The 17685-nt window shown below is 42.9% G+C and overlaps 1 protein-coding gene across 7 annotated transcripts in view; it reads right to left on the bottom strand.

Annotated features, from left to right (window-relative positions):
* RUNX2 (RUNX family transcription factor 2) overlaps positions 1–17685 on the bottom strand; it is a 300299-nt gene that overhangs the window by 188888 nt on the left and 93726 nt on the right. For all 7 annotated transcript variants that reach the window (XM_064476544.1, XM_064476542.1, XM_064476547.1 and 4 more), the window contains one exon: positions 14479–14583. In XM_064476544.1, the coding sequence (XP_064332614.1) occupies positions 14479–14583 (105 nt within the window). The remainder of the gene's footprint in view (positions 1–14478; positions 14584–17685) is intronic.

The raw sequence follows: 17685 nt of genomic DNA, 5'->3' as shown, positions 1-17685 counted from the left end.
ATGCTTCGGAAAGGTCAAGGGTAGTGGCTCAAGGGCCTAAATGTGCTTAGTGAACCAAGGAGCCCAAGTTATTTCGGGAGGAAAGAAAAATACGTTTTCTGAGTGTTTTTCCTTTCCCCTAGCTTAGCGCCACACCCACTCAGCCTTCTTCCCAGCCGTGTCACCTGTTTCAAAGTCTGTTTCTTTGGTCTCTTTGATTATTTTTTTTTCCCTTTAGAGAAAACTATATCCACTCAATTCAAGACAAAGAACCCATTTGAGAACACGACGTATGTGCGTGAGCCCTGTTTTTCACAGTTGCATAAGGGAGATGTGAGTGCTTCAAGCAAACCACCCGCAGGTGTGCTCATTTGTTGTCACAGAAGTTGCTCAGACAGGAATTTCATCAGTGAAAGAGTGCATTAAAGAATAAATTTTCAAATAAGAACTCGGATGCTTGGCTTCACTGAGAAAGGCTGACCCAGGGAGCAGGGCTCTGCTTCCCCGCGGCTCCAGCTCTGACAGGAATGGCGTGCGCGGTCAGCCCTTCTCAGATTTGCTCTGCTCAACTTCTTCGCTGCTCTGCCAGCTTTTAAATGCATGAAGGTTTCTGTTTTCAGAAATAAATCCTATTTCCTCCCTCCTTCCTTCTCTGGGCCGATAAATTCCTTGAGGGTGGTTTTTGGACTACATCTCTCCACCTCCAGGTTATATGAACTTTGGTGTCACCTGGAAATGTTTTTAATTCCTCTCAGTAGGGAGGGAGCAGAGTGAAATGAATCTACTTCATAAAACTTTACCTTTTGAATTTGGCACATACAAGTCAAATAAACCTGAGTTTTTCCAACGATCAAACAGTCTCACCCTCACGTGGCTCCACATTCTTAACAATGCATTTATTCTGATTATCAGTGACCATTTTTTTGACCATATGGCAGATCTGTTCCTCTTTTTCATCGTATTTTTCTCAATTAAAGATTCTAATGGCCGTTGAAGCAAGACAAATTACCCTCATCCTTTATGTCTACAAACCTCTGTGACTCTGAGCTTCAGAATTATAATGGGAAACAGAAATCAGGCCTTTGATTTTTAAAAGCAGAAAGGTGGCACTTCGTTGCACTTCATAAACACACAGAGAATCACTAGAACGGAAGGGATGTGAATGACAAGCCCTCCAGCCAAACCCTTGGCCTTCAGCACCCCGTTTTATTTAACAGTTCTTAGAGTCAAGAAGTTCTTCCTTAAATCTAACCTAAATCTCTCCTGCTTCGGTGAAAACCTAGTCTTTCTCTGAGTGTGCCAGAAACAAAACAGCTGGTCACCATACACAGCCTAATAACTCCTCATAATTTCAAAGTCTGTTATTAAGTCATTTTTCAGCCTTCTCTTCTTGAAGCTAAGTAATCCCCAGTCTTTCAACTCATCCTTATAGGTTCAATTTTACAATCCTTTAATCATCATCAATGCTCTGTGCTAAACATTCTTAAGTTTTCCACGTTGCTCTTATGTTTTGAAACCCAGCTCACCTTTGGAATTGCTTCTTGTTGTCTGTAAAAGCCCAAGGCTTCAATGCATCACACACAATCCCCAGAATCTACTCAAAAAGGTAACCTACTGCTTTTCTGGGCTCTTTTGGGGACAAACTTGCTCCTACGGCTCCTTCTCTAAGAAAAACATGTTCTTTGGGAACCAGTGTTCTCACTCCCACTTCATCTTCTTCACCAGAGCTCCTCAAGGCCTTTCTCAAACCATTTTCCCCAAACGATACTGTTACACAATGAGTATCTAGCTAGTCTGATCTGATCCACTTATTTATAAACCAAGTTGTTAACCCAAAATGTCTTAAAATGTGCTATGCTTCCCAGATAACATCTATGAAGTTCCTGTCCTCAGAGCCTTCACTCGATGATTCTCTGGCACCTTGGTGAAACTCACACAAGAGAGGTGGGGGCCAGTGGGGAAGGACATGGGGACCCCTCCTGTGCTCCTCCAATTCCACCACACCAGCCCAGGCGGGATTATAAAACAGGCGACTTTGGGGTGTGAGCCTGTAGTTAACAATTTCTGCAACCTTCTCCAACCACTGAGGCATTCCGAATGGCATCTGTCCTATCAAATGAGATATTAGATTCTAACACTGCCTTTTGCCTTGAAGCCTCATCCCCACTCTTCCTGGAGCTGGTTTTTCCTCACCCTCAGGTCTCTGCTCTGATGGTATCTCCTCCAAGAGGCCTTCCTTGCACACTCCAGAATAGGTCCCTCTCTGTCCCCTGACGCCCCAACCTTCTTTACTACTACATCAGTTCCCTTCATAGCACTTGTCACAATTTGCAAGTAAATGCAATTACAGTAAAGTTTCGTTCACCCATTTCTTGTCTGTCTTCCCTATAGAATGCAGGTTCCTCAAAGGTGGGGTGATGTCTGCTCTGCTTTGAATGCCTGGCACCCGGCTGTCAGTACACACTCAAAAATAATTTTTGAACCAATACATGCCCCTACTGCCAGAAATATTTACATTTTAAAACATATCTCGGGGGAGGGAGAATTGGATGAAGGCAGTCAAAAGGTATAGCTATCCAGTTGTAAGATAAATAAGTACTAGGGATGTGATATACAATATTACTAATGTAATTAACACTGCTATACGTTATATATGTAAGTGGTTAAGAGAGTAAATCCTAAGAGTTCTCGTCAGAAGGAAAACATTTTTTGTCTATTTCATTCATTTTAAATCTATATGAGACTCTAAACTTACTGTGGTCATCATTTCATGTTGTATGTAAGTCAAATCATTCTGCTGTACACCTTAAACGTATACAGTGCTGTGTGTCAACTACATCTTAATAAAACTGGAAGGGAAAAACACCTCTAACTGCCATTTTAAAAAGGCTCGGTCAGCTATTAGCAGTGAAATGGGGTGGTGGAAGGAAGGGGTTCTCCTTCTCAGCCCCTACCCCCAGCCCTGCCATCACACAGACAGCTGCTGTCTCTTCCAAGACATTAACTAGAAACTGTGGTCAGTTCCATCATCTTGTTCTTGTTCCTTAGAGCAGTCAGTCTTATTTCCAGTTACTCTCTCTCCTTTTAGGGTCAACATGGTCATGCCTCTTGCAGAATTCCACCATCTTCTTAATGCTACGTCCTTACGGCTGACACCGTCACAGAGGCACTAGCATTCTCATAGAAAAATACTCAGGATGTATCAACACTCTGGCAGTGGAAATCTTTGGAGAAGAGATTATGGACATTTCAAATTTTCTTCTTTTGATTAATTTTTATTCTCTAACTTTTCTGTCATATACTTGTCTGCATTTTCTACTTGAGTAATTTTTTTTAAGGCTAACTAACTTAATTTCACTGGAATAAAGTGAAACTCTACTGAGGTAGTTAACTTAGAAAAAAAAGTGTTTTCATCTCACAGAATTCAGTGTTTTCAGCTCTGTTAAAACTTTCATCTTGATGAATTCAAGACTCATTCAACACAAGGACCTACTGTATAGCACAGGGAACTATATTCAATATCCTGTAATAACCTATAATGGAAAAGAATCTGAAAAAGAATAGATATACATGCATAACTGAATCACTTTGCTGTATACCTGAAACATTGTAAATCGACTATACTTCAATTAAAAAATTAAAAAGTTAAAAATTGGGGGAGTTAGCATGCACAAAGTCCTTGGTTCAATCCCCAGTACTTCTATTTAAAATAAATAATAATAAAATAAAATAAATAAAAAATAAAAATTAAAAAGACTCATTCAATGAACATTTATATATATATACACACATATTTACATATACATACATACATACATACACACACACACACACACACTCACACACAAACCTTGGGACTTATTTACTATGCAGCAATGCTAGCACATCACCAGGCTTGCTTCCCAGGTAATACTACTTCACAACATCAACTAAGAATACCCTGAGCACAGTACCAGGCACTCCCATGACTTTACTGACAAAGCACCGGGGAGTCTGGGTAGTGAATAACTGAACAGGAATAGACCTGGGCTCCCTGCTCCATAAATCATCTGCTGACTTGCAGAGTGACATGCAGCAAATGAGTTTTCAAGTGCCCAGGCCTCAGTTTACCCACCTGTAAAATGTATACCGCAACCCTCAAAAGGATGGAGAGAGAATCAGTGAGGTAACGTCTAAGCGGTTGGAACTCCTTGGCAGAGAGGCGCTACATAATTACTATTTGGTGTTTAAGTGCCCTTCATGTGTGCCAAGTACTTTACGATCATTCCTCAGCAGTGACTCCCAGCTACTCTGAAGTTGTCTTCGTGTCTATTTCCACTTAAAGGATGAAGAAATAGAACTGGAAAGAAGCTTAGTAATTTGCTTAGGGTCACTCAGATGGCACTGAGGTCTCAAGGGGACGTTCCAAGTCCTCCAATTCCCTTAACCATAACTGAACCCACATCTTAAATACAAACTACCCATACAGATGAATTCCCTGTTCAACTGCTCTGAAATAGCCCTCACGATACAAAAAACACTGTAACTTGTTTTTGTAGGATAGAGTGAATAGTGAAGAGGTGAAACAGAAACCAAAGCGCTAGAATTAGTAACCCAGACTTCACAATCAGCCTTTTTTTTTTTTAACACATCTATATTTCTCCTCACTTCCGGTATAACAGTGTTTCAGTACTTTCATAATCTCTTTGAAAAACTCGTATTTTTCTACTAATAATTTCCAAGGCCAACCCTAAGGAGCCCAGAGCCCAGGTTAAATCATCCTGAGTTTTTCTGGGCCAAAACACACGTTAGCATTTTCACCCAGGTTGCAGCTCATGAAAATTCGTGTTGAGAAGGTACAGGATGAGAAGATGCACCTAACAGAGGGTGAAGGGGTGCATGCACCATCTGTGGGTGCATGGAAAGGCGGAAGATATCAGCATGCTTGAGTGTCAGCTGACCCCTTCCCCACCAGCCACTTCCTCGGTAGCTCCAATGAGGGGTGCCCACAAACTGGAGTCACCCCGCCCACTCTGCCTACAGAGAGTGCCACCCTGATCGTGGCCTCCCAGGTCTCTTTCAGCCCTGCTCCTTGTGTCCCCACGTCTATTTTCTTCCCCTGCTTCATTCAACGTCATTTACCATCTTTTGGTAAATGAAGCATCCTTTGGTTCTGAATCCTGTACTCCCACCAAAATGATGGAAAATGGGTTGGTGGCTACCACATCTAAGAAGTGCTGCTCTGGCTGTTCAACAAGCAGCAGCCAGAAGACCTTGGACAGGCAAATGCAATGATGGAGTTCTTTACCATAAATTTGGACAGAAAGTTCCAGAGCACCACAGGGCCTGCCTAAGGCAAGACGGTGAAACTGAAGATTGAGTTTCCTGTCCCTATATGCCCCTGCCTTTGCCTTCTCCCCTTGCGTCTGCAGGAACACTCCCTCCCACCACCTCTCCACCCACTGGCCCCGGACTTTTCAGAGCCCCCACTTCCCTTCATCCGTCTTCCATGAAAGTATATCTGTCCTGGATTCCATTCCTTTAAGCACTGCTCCACTAACCTGATAATAACGGCCTGAAAGTCCCAGCCCAGACGATGGCTAGGAGTGTGGCCCTCAGGCCCTCTGAGCAGACAAGACTCTCAGCAGGGGGCCTCTCACATCCTGCCCCGCTGGCAGCCAGTGTACACCATTGCTGACATCTCCAGGGACACAGACTGAGTTTGCCACAAACGGGCTCTCACTGAAGGATCTACATGAAGAAAACTTAATCCAGAAGGAAGAACTGACATGCAAGAAGGAATGGTGAGCCTATAAATCAATAAACATATAGGTAAATGTGAAAGTAACAGTTTAAACACTGACGACTGATTTAAGGAGCATAAAACAAGGATAAAAACATCAAACAACAACATTAGAAGAGAGGGAGTGACTGTGGTTTAAAGCATGCTAAAGTTCTCGTATCTAAGAGGTGGACAGATGATGATTAATTTTATTAAGACAAATATACACATTAAAACAGTAATGATAATTACTGAAAGAAAAGAAAGAAATTGAATGATGATTTGCAAACCAGGAGAAGAAAACAGCTGGCACGTATCTAGAACAAAAATGAATAAGAAATATTCTGTACAAAGGAAATATGTGCAAAAAGGGGAAATACGGAAATACAAAAACCAAAACTCACACCTTGCAATGATAGAATCCTGCACTCTTAATAATACACCAGACCTGAAAAGCATCAGGAATCCACAGCTCTACGGCTAGCCTACAGCAGAATGGCCACACTTGAAGTCAGCAATGACCACCTTCAAGGCCTGCCCATCTGACTCTCTGTTTACTTTGAGTACCCAGGACTTTCATTCTCCCTTTATCTCCCCAAACCCACTCCCAAAAAAGGATTTTGAGGACTTATTTTTATCTTAGTATGAATTTAAGTCTGTGTTGCCTTTTCCAGAGGTGTTCGGATGTAAGCCTGAATTTTGAGTTTTAATAAAGAGCTTTTGTCTACTGATAAATCGAGTCTCACATCAGCCCACAGCAGCAGAGAAACGTGGAGAGGAACAGGGAACCCTTCCTTTGCTATTTGAGTGCTGCATCCCAAATACAGTCTCCTACTTGAACTGTTGTACACGACTCTGAATTAATATCTTCTATTTCAACGGCTTTTTTACGCACTCTCTTAATTTCCAAGAGTTGCTCGAAAACCATAAGCAATTCATTCCCATACTTGCCTAAATTAAAACTTGTGAGATTTTATGTGAAGCCCAAAGACAGGCTTTAGTTGACATCACAAAGGTATCCTATAAATATGCCGGGTAGGGACAAGTGTGACTACAAAGAGCAACACAACGGAACTCTTTTCTCTGTTATTTTTAAGTATTTTCTATTCTGCTCTGGTCTAGCCCTTCCTGAAGAACGTGCTAGAGTACAAACTAAATAGAAGTAAAGAGATTCAGTGATCTATTGCGAATTCCCTCTCTTGGAAGGAAAATTTATTTTTTATGAATAAATAAAGCCCCCTCCTCACTTTTTTTCTCTCTTGAGTCCCTAACACTGTTTCAAGAATGAATGATTTCTGACTTACACTGCGAAATAAGCCGGTGACACATCTGAATCAAGTCTAGGTGTGTTTTTAGAGCACGTGTCACTTGAAAACCCGCAGTGCTGTATCTGGTTGGAAGTGAATAGATCCACCGGAACCCACATGTGTGGACAGGGTGCTCTTACCGTGGAAGCCACGGTGCCCTGTGAATGAGAGGGCAAGAAAGCACACTCGGGACTGGAAGCCAGGGGAGAGGGCAAAGGAGGCTCCCGAGCGTGTTTTAACGGCCGTGATAATCCGCCGTGCAAGGCGGCGAGGCCCGGCTCCTCTCTGCAGCGCGCGGCGCGGCTGAGCTCAATTACTGCCCTGCTGTCTGCGAGCGGAGGAATGTGTCAACAGGCCGTATAGCCTTGCATCAGTTCCACAGAATGTTGCACAACACAAAATGCCTCTCGATGTGTCATTTCCTTCTTGGCCATCTTCCCAGCTCCTGACAGTCAGTCAACCAAACAAAACAAAAAAAAAGGACTGGAAGAGATTTAAAACTGCTCTTCTCAAGAGTGCATTCCACCGACCACCACCAGACTTAACCTCCACCAGCGCTTCTGACTCCCCCTCACCATCCTCCTCAAAGAGAGGGTAAAAGAGGACAGCTTTTCTGAACTGTTATTATTCTCCAAAGGCAAAGATTTTCAGGGATGTTTTGTGTTACCAGTGACCAAATGATTAATATTTATGACCATCAAACTGCTGCTTGTATTTGCTGACTTGTAAATATCAGATCATGGCATTTACCCGTAACTTCCATTCCTTGGGCATGTCACAGACAGGCAAGAATCAGGGCAAGTCTGCAAGTCAAGAAGTGAAGGGCTTGTGGGAAGGGTAATAGCTCAGTGGTAGAGTGTGTGCTTAGCATTCATGAGGTCCTGGGTTTAATCCCCAGTACCTCCATTAAAAATAATAATAATAAATAAATAAACCTTAAAAAAAAAGAAGTGAAGGGCTTTTTTTGCAGCACCATGGATGGATGTGGGGGGCATTATGCTAAGTGAAGTCACTCAGAGGGAGAAAGACAAATACCATATGCTATCACTTATACATGGAATCTAAAAAGTACAACAAACTAGTGAACAAAAACAAAAAAGAAGCAGACTCACAGATAGAGAGCCCAACCAGTAGTCACCAGTGAGGAAAGGGAAGGGGGAGGGGTAATATGAGGGTAGGGGAAAAAAGGGATACTATGGGATTATACAAAACCATGTGTGTGAAGCCTTTGAAAATTGTAAAGCACTACAGAATTTAAAGAATCTTTCATTCAATTAAAAATATTGTTTTCCCATTAAAAAAAAATGTTAAGGGCTCTTCTACTAATGCTTCCCAACAAAGAGTAAAATTCAGGCCTGTGGCATCAGGAGTACAGTCTGAGGCTGACCCAGGTTTTCTTAAATTGTCTTCACAAACAGCAAGAATGTGGATGCAGAGAACCACGCCCTGACGTATCAAATAGCCTTAAAACAACCCTTCTGCTGTCCCTCGATCCAACACACTTGACTCCCCCATCTTCTTTTGCACGTGACCAACCTCTAAACAAGCATCCACCGTTGATAAATAAGTCAAGGTCGCGGGCCAGCCACCATCAGAAGCCTATTCCTTCACCCAAGTAGGATGACGAGTAGTGGGGGAGAAAAGCCAGCTGCCGCTGACGCCATCAGGAATGAGAAAGAGAGAGCACCAAGCCCATCGCTCTGTCCGCCCCTTATGGGGCTGGAGAACAGCATGGGAGGAAAAATGGGACGCTTCTGGGCCCAGATCACTCTGTTTTGATTAAGTCTGTTTCCTTCAGCTTATCAGGTAAAAACGTCTGCAACTGGGAGTTGCAAGAACAGCTAACAAACAAACAAAACTTTTTAATAAAATAAATTAGAGAATATGGAATAATAAAATGTTCTCCAAAGAATTAAAAATGTGCTGATGAGCTGCACAGGTGAGAAGGAGCGAGCAGGAAAAGAGAACAGTTTGCCTGACAAGCCGAGGGAAGCAGGCTGTTGGGGCAGTTCCAGAAACACGCAGGGGACCCTGCACATCCGGATAAGCTCCCACTCACCGAAGTGCCAGCCGGGCTGCAGTCACCCACAGAGCCGCGGAGCAGCACTGCCTACGGCCTCCTCAAAGTCTGCAGGGAAGGAGCTGGGTCGTGGGAAAGAAAAGGTGGGCATCCCCCTCCCCCACCAGGTCAGGACAGGGAGCTGGCCGGCAGGGACCAGTAGTGTCCCAGCAGTAAGGACACAGGTGGCGGCTGTGGTCTCTCCTTGAAAGGAACCACAGTTTACTTCCCTGAGGCACCACACACACAAACTCTTAGAAGCCCACTCATGTGTGTGAGGTGTCAGGTGTGCAGCTGTGCTGGCAAGTGAGAATTTTCCAAGCTGGGTGATATAAAGTATAAAACCTCCAGGCTGGTTCGCTTATGAATTCATAAGATACTTGGGCTACAGACCTGCCACGCTGCCAGGCAAGGCAAATTACCTCTTTATGTTCAAGCATCTAATAATGTTCTCCCCTCATATGAGTATTGACAGGGCTTGGCTTGGTATGAACCTGCTAATACCAAGCACCACAAGGTAACACTCACCCTTAATTCATCTGAAAATTACCAAATTGGTCCAATTCAGTGCAAAGCTACTATCACTGAAACTTGTCTCCCAGATTAGAAAGTCAAGAGACCTTTCAGGAGATGGTACATCAAAAAATTATTTCTCCTATTACAACAATGACATTGACCATCTAGGCACTTATGAAAGTTGGTCCAGGGAACCACTGCACCCATCAGACATAGCTTTGTGAGGCTTCTTCCCCTTGAATCTAGGCTGCACCTGTATCTTGCTTCAACCAACAGAGTATGGAGGATGTAACTCCATGCCAGTTCTGAAGAAGCCTTACAAAGGCCTAAAAGCTCCCACTTTTGCATCTGAGGGAGCCCTGAGCTGCCATGCAGAAAATGAGACTCTGCCAGAGGGGCCACGTGGAGAGGGAGAGCTGGGACCACAGAAGAGAAAGGCCCAGCTGTCCCATCCTTCCAGCCATGCCACTAAGGCACCAGACCCGGGATTGAAGCCGTCACACATGTTCCAGCACCAGCCACACGAAAGACCCAAGCGAGAACCCAGAGCAACCATCCGGATGCAATCCCAGCCCACCTGCAGGACCACGAGAAGCAATAAACTGGTTGTTGTTTCAAGCCATTGTGTTTGCGGATGGCTTTGTTATTTAGCAACAGGTAACTGAAAAAGCAGCAAGAGAACTGAAAGGATTCCATGTAAGGTGATTTACTTTTTCTATCCTCTGCCCAGCCAGTAATACCTTTTCCACCACTTCTCTTCCCTCACTCAGAGCCACTACAATAGAATATGACATTGCTAACCAAGATTTCACCTTGCTGGAGAAATTCTTAAAATCAGTTGCAACCAAGTGCATAAAGGGAACCAAGGATCCTAATGGAAACCGATGTTTAAAAGAGTTAGGTCTCCAAGCGCATCACTGCCGCCGCCGCTGCTCCACTGGCTTCTCCTGCTGGCGAACACACAGCAGTTGCTCTTCGGAGCTAACTTGCCAACAGGAGGTCAAAACACCTTGCCTAAACACGAGACTTACAAATTTGGGATCTGAAGTATGATGTCACGTCTTAAAATGATAAGCTGGCAGAGAGAATAAATGGCATTCTGTAAAGATGTGCACCATTTTCATGTTTACGCTACTTAAGATGAAGGTTCTAATAAGTCATCAGCTATGTTCCTTTAAAGGGAAGTTTTATAACTGAGATGAATCACAACTGCAAAAGATCAAAGTTAGAAAACATCAGTGATGCCATGGGGTACTTTTTAATCTTGTAATGAGTGATGATCATGTGCTCTTATGAAGTGAGTCCAACTGCCAACGCCAGATGTGTCTATTAAGAGAAGGAGTTGTTTTGTGACGTACAGCACCGGTTCAGCTGCCAGAGACAGAAAACACAGAAGGAGGAAACCTTTCTGGGTTGTGAGTGAAAAGCGAGTCTTGGCAGATGTGCTGATAAGCAGGGCCTCCAAGAGGGGCACTAGTGTCACAGCATCCTCTCTTGGACTTTGCCACAAGCAAATTGTGTTCATCACCAGCTCTGCACAGCTGTCCCCACACAGCAGGAACACCTGCTCAGGCACAATTTATAACACTTACTAGTGTCATTTACTAAGGAGCAGAAATTAGTAAAGCCATCTGCAAGAAAAAAAAAAAAAACATTACCCTAGAGAACAGAATCTAGATGGTATCTATTTCCTGGAAGCATGCTATAAGCAAAACTACAGCAAACGTCTGACACTGAAGGAAACTGATATAATAATAGCTAACGCTTAATAAGCACTTGTACATGACAGTCACTGTGCTATGCGTTCTACACACATTACATCATTTAACATCTCTGCAGCAGCTGATGAGAAAGATGCTATCATTATTAGTCTCACTAACAGATGAGGAAACTGAGGCAGAGAAAAGCTAGGTAACTTGCCTACCACCACACAACTGGTGAATGAGGGAGCTGGGCTTTCAATCCGGACAAGCCTGACACTAAAGCCACACCCTTAATCACTATGTATGCTGAGCAAAGACCCAGTCAGTTAACCCAGAACGTGTCCTTGTTCAAACAGCTCATCTACCAGAAGTAGCCTTTCCAATATACACCATGATCTGCAGAGGAAGGAATGAAATTCCATGAATAGGAATCTATAGTACAGAATACTCAGCTCCTTCAAACCTCTCCAGTAATAAACAGATGTACACTATTTTGATGACAACCACTACTTAAAGAATTAAAATTCTGTGGGAGAGGATGCTAAAACAATTGCATTTGTTGTCTTCTTTTTTTTTTCTCTCCCCTCAGGAAAGCCTTTTTCTAAAGCCCTTCTCTGTTTAACCATCGATAAAATTAGCCACTTTGAAACCTAGAGTGATGATTGGTAAGCTACAAGTTGTGTGCCAAATCTGCCCCACCATCTGTTTTTGTAAATAAAGTTTTACTGAAACACAGCCGCAACCATTCGTGTATGTACTGCTGCTTTTGAGCTACAGTGGCAGAGCTGAGTACTGCTGATGGAGATCAAACGGCCCACAGGGTTGAAATCATTTACTATCTGGCACTTCAGAGAAAATGTTTGCCAACCCACGTTCTAAAGGATTCTCCATTTAACATCATATACACACCAATCAATCAAAATCCTGTTACGCTCACAGCTGAAGAAAATGGAAAGTCCTAGGAGTCTCAAAATTAAAGAACCATATTGAGAAGACTGCTATAATTACAAGCATTCAATGCCCAGATGGCCAAGAGCAGGCCAAGATCCAGGACAGAGAATCCAGGTTGTAGGATTAAGATGTTACTGATACCAGGCCCATCCTTATATCCAGACACTGAGTGTAGCCAGTCACCTCGTGAGGTCAGAGAAATGACATCACATTTTCCTGGATGTTTCTGGCTTGTGAGAAATGATCCTCAGGCTGACCTAGGGTGGTGGTCAGCCCCTCGAGATCTGTATCTGCTTCCCCCTCCACCCTCTGCACCCTCAGCAACACCCAAAGCCTGAACTCGGGTCACACACATACCATCCACCCATCTACCCATAACCCTCACTGCTTTCAGAGTACTTCTCTGCCTTTGCAGGGCAGTGAGCCTATTAAGTGATTAATTCTGCCAGCAACCTCCTGGGAGTGAGATAACACACTACCCTCGCTTGGAAGAGAAGTAACTTTCCCAAAGCTACTCTGCCTCCTCACTTTTGTCACAACTCTCAGAATGAGGCAGAGCCCACCTTTCTCTGCTTCCTCTCCCAGCCATCAACTTTGAGCATCAGCTCGCAAGCATCTGGACACACACACACACAGAGACACACACAAACAATAATGGTTTTTCCAAGAACTGAGAAGAACAGCTGAGATCAGCAGGAAACATCTTTACAAGATAAGTTAGTAGTGTTAAATGTTTAAAAACTACCATCCTGCTTTACGCATCAGCAAAATGGACGTCCCCCACTTCTCAGGATTGCAGGAGCTACTGGGATAAAATGTTAGGAGGTAACTTCCATCCTAAGGCATCTTCCCAGATGGACGGCAGTCCAGAAAAAGTTGGGCAGAACCCCAAGCCAGGCAAGAAAGACCTGGGCTGATCTCATCCCCTGCACTGCATGGCCACTGGCCCTGATGACTTGTGTGTGGCCACCACCTAACAGGACGTTCTCAACCTGAAGGGACAGGGCCAGCACTCCCGACGCTGAGATCCTAGAAGAACGCCAAACACGTGAAAGGAGAAGAGAAAAACCTCAAAGACTGGCTTTTGAGGCAGGAAACCTCCCTAGTTCAGACGAGCAGTCAGTCTCTGTGAGAAGAAGCAGTGGCAAGAGGGGCGGAAGGGCAACGTGCGTTCCCACCGCTGAGGGCCAGGCTGCCCAGGCAGAGGCAGGGCTTCACCAGCCCTTCCTCTTGGTTTTAGGGGAAGAAAAGCGATGCCTCTCTCACTGTCCAGGCAGGTGTCTCGTTATATAACCAACACTTCTGCCAGCTGTACCTCCACCACAAACCAAATTAAACTCTTAAAAGACAATGGCTGGGACGCCAGTGTATTCACTCATCAAAGACAGAGTTCTGTGTGATGTTTCCGCTGGCACAGAATTTTTAATGTTGTCTATGTCCAATGATCTTTAATCTATACATATATTTGAATACTGCTGCGGTGAGGATGTTCAGATCAGTTTTAGGGGGAGGGAGGAGTAAACCTGTTTTAATTTAGATTGAGAGGGAGATGCCTTTTAACCCAAATGGATTATGGGCACTGTCTTAAAGGATGCTGGCTATACCTTCTGGATGTCCAGACAGACAAATAAACCAAGGTTTGTCTCTATCTGTTAAAAGAGAAGATCTATGACAATTACTAGAACATGACCCAACAACAGTGCTGTAACAATCAAGCAAGTTATCATTTGCAAATAAATTCTTTGTAATTAAGCAGTGTGCTCTTTACAAAGGGAACTGAGTGGGCGAGCCAAAAAGTTAAAACACATTCTTAGACCATGGGAAACGTACGCGGATGCTTCTTGACTAAGGTCGGGATTTCTCAGTTTATTGTTTTCTCTCTCAGCTCTCACGGGGCTGTTCCGCGCTGTCTGTCTACTGTGTACAGTGGATGAGCGGAACGTTTAGCAAAGTGTTACAGTGATGGAAAGTCACAAAGTGATGTAGGTCTTAGCAATTTTGTGGCAAAAGTTAAAAATGTAATATGATTCTCTACTAACTGTGAAGTTCTCCTCACTGTCCCTCAGAAAAATATATATCGATAGCAAACTCTGCAAAGAAACTATTTATGTGAAAGCAGCATTCTCAGCTTATTTGGGCTAAGTTCCCCACAGGGTCTCCGCAAACTCTGTTCCCATTTCCAACAGGAAGGTAAGCACTTACTTCTGGGTTCCCGGGGTCCATCCACTGTGACTTTAATAGCTCGGTGATAGGTGGCTACTTGGGGAGGATTTGTGAAGACAGTTATGGTCAAGGTGAAACTCTTGCCTGCGGATGGAAAAGGGGAAAATTCACAGTGAATATAAAAAGACAGTACTGATGACAAAATAGCAGGACAGATGTCCCGATTGCATTTAAGCATCTCTGAAGAGGTAGCAAAACGAAGGTGAGGGTCAGGACTTCTTATTCTAATGAGAAAGGCTCGGGTGGCCACTTTAGGAAGTCACTAAGCTTGCTGAGTGCTAGGAACATCACCTTCGTGCCAGCACTGGCGGAGAAGGCTCCAGTTCCAAAATAGAACAGCTCTGTAGCAAGAGTTGTAAAGAAAACAAAAACTCAGGTCCACTTGAAGAGGGTTCTCTCCCCTTACAGTTTTCTCCAACATCAGGAACACATCCAAGCCCAGACAATTTTAGAAGTCTTTATTTAGGATTAGGTCATGACCCCATGAGAGAACAATAGTAAATCACTGTTGATTATGCTATTTACTTCATATGGCTTTAGCATTTCATTTGCTTAACTGCACTACAATAAGAAGATGAAAGAGGAAGGTTCTTCTGGGAATCATTTTAACAGGAGCCAGTGTCTCCTGTCCTGGCCTTAATGTGCCTGTGGTATGATGATTTCATCGTTGCTGGAACAAAGTTTTTCTCCTCCCTGACCCCCCTTCCCTCACATACATCCTTGCTTAGCAGCAATCCTGAAATAACTCCCCGACAGTGACTTATTTTTTGCTAAATGTACATGACATCTTCCAATGTAAATATGAATTCTTGCTTTTAGCAGAGGGTGTGCTTCATTGAAATATTACATCTGATGTTTCAAATTAATGAACTAAAAGTGATGAATGTGGGGGGACAGAGAAAAGTTTGGGAGCCGACTTTGGATGTTTGCTTTCTCCTAAAGATACCAGACTCTGCTACCCAGACTCACTGACAGTTGTAATCAGTTAGATTTGCAACGGTTAGTCATGTCAGATAGTCAAAACTGCAAACTGTTACAAGACAGGAAAAGGTGGGCGTGAAACAGTGACTCAATAAAACATTCAGCAATCTCGGGCCAGAGCATTCATTTAGCCTGCTCCTGTAACAGATCTTTAAAAAGCTCATTTCATTTTGCTTTGTTTTTTGGTCAGAGACTGTTTTTCCCTTTGTCGAAAGCTGAGGGTATTAAATCAAAACACAAATCTTAAACAATATGTAGCGACGCAAACTTTAATGCAATCTTTTCAAAGCTTAATACGGAACAGGTTACATACAAGGCTTAATGTAGAACAGGTCTTTGGCTGTCAAGTCTAGTGAATGGGTTTTCTTTTCAACCCAAACCATGTAAGTTCTTAAAATACATTTAAGACACATATCATTTGTTACTCAATATATACAGTTTTAAATCTCTTTGGCTATATTTTGGCCAAGAGAAAAAAAAAGGAAAGAGAAACTGGGGGGTGGAAAGTAGAGGGAAAGATAAACATTGATTAGAAACCTGTTAAGTGCCAGTCGCTTCATACACTTTATGTCATAGACTCCTACCCAGTTGGGTTTATCACCCCCATTTCACAAATGAGGAAACTGAAGCCCAGAGAGCCTTAGTAATTTAACCACACAAATAATAAATGGGAAAAATCAGGATCTGAACTTGGGTCTTCCAGACCCTAAAATTAACGTTCTTCTTTTTAACTTTGTCAGAGAATACTTTAAAAAATTAATAGGAGATTTATTGCTACATGTATCCCAAACAGCTCCATCGGCCCAAGAAACAAATATAAATCTACTAATGTGATATGTCAGCCAGAATGTTGAAATCATCTACCCTTAAAGTGTCATTGATAGATCATATTTTATCCATTATATATCAAAAGTTACATGGATTTAAGTAATTTAATTGTCTGGTTAGGGAACAGAGGATTTATTATAAACAGTAAGACTAACCAGAAGAATAAGGCAGCCAGGAGTCTAAACTGGTTATGGAAAACTGCAAGTCCACAGAAATGGAGACTAGGAAGTTGAGTGGGAAGCCACTGGATCGGGATGAGGACCTTAAGACAACGGGAAGATCTGGAGGAATGAAGGGGCTGAATAACCTAGATTGGAAGTTAATTTGCATTAAACCATAGAAAGATGCCATTCTAGGCTGGATCGATGGTCTGTGAGCCAGGACTGCATTTCTAACAGTGGCTTCTAGGGCGGTGCTTGGAAGGCAGTTGTCATCCATGGCACTAATCTTAATAAATCAAGGATGCACACAGCTCAGTCATCCTTAATGACTCTAAATAACCTGCTAGAGACACTATCCTTGAATTTATCCAGACTGGTTCTGAGAATATTTCTATTTGAGACTTTTACAATGTACTTAGGATATTAAAAGGCAGAGACGCTTCTCCCAAGTTCAGAGAAACAGCTCGTGTAGGAACAAAAGCCAAACCTGAAATTCACCCTATAAGTATAAAGCATCTGAATGTTCAAAGCAGAACCAGTTTCCTATAAAGGCTTCTTATGAAAAGAGGTGGCTTTAGGGGAAAGGAAACAAGCATGCAAGTGTGACTGTGGCCTTCTAAAATCAAATCCTAGGAGCAAGAAGTACTTTAACAACTAAAACAAAGACCACGGAGGTTTCATTCACTCCTTATTGCCCTCTTAGAAGGAAAATGGACATAACGTTCAAGAAACTTCCAGAAACTACCACTCAACTAGGTAATTTGTTCTTCACCCTATAAACAGCAATACACTTCCTAAGTCAAATGTTTGTATGAGTATTTGAGACTTTCTTAAATTTAAAAAGAAAAACCAACTTTTCCAAATCCCATTGTTTACTACTTTCTGTAAGTGATAAAAATGCAGGCTCTCACCGAGGGAGCTAGCACTCATTAGTCAACTAATTGTAGCATTCTTGGCTTCATCTAGGAACTAGTTTTGCAATATGTCCTCAAGTCATATATTTTCTGAGATACACATAGAAACTGTCATTGAAGGACAATTCCAGCCAAGCCTGAGAGGCTGTCAGAAATAGTCAGGAAAGTAAAGACTGTAAGCAGGGATTGTATCCTACATTGACAAAGTGCCATGCTCTGTACACTGTAGGTGCTTAAAAATGCTTGTAAATTAAAAGCAACAAGCTTAATGTCAAGAGTGAGGAAGCACACCAAGAAAACTT

The sequence above is a fragment of the Camelus dromedarius genome, chromosome 19 (assembly GCF_036321535.1).
Source record: "Camelus dromedarius isolate mCamDro1 chromosome 19, mCamDro1.pat, whole genome shotgun sequence".
Taxonomy (NCBI): Eukaryota; Metazoa; Chordata; class Mammalia; order Artiodactyla; family Camelidae; genus Camelus; species Camelus dromedarius.
The sequence above is the reverse complement of the archived record's forward strand: the minus strand, read 5'-3'. Positions and strand labels throughout refer to the sequence as shown.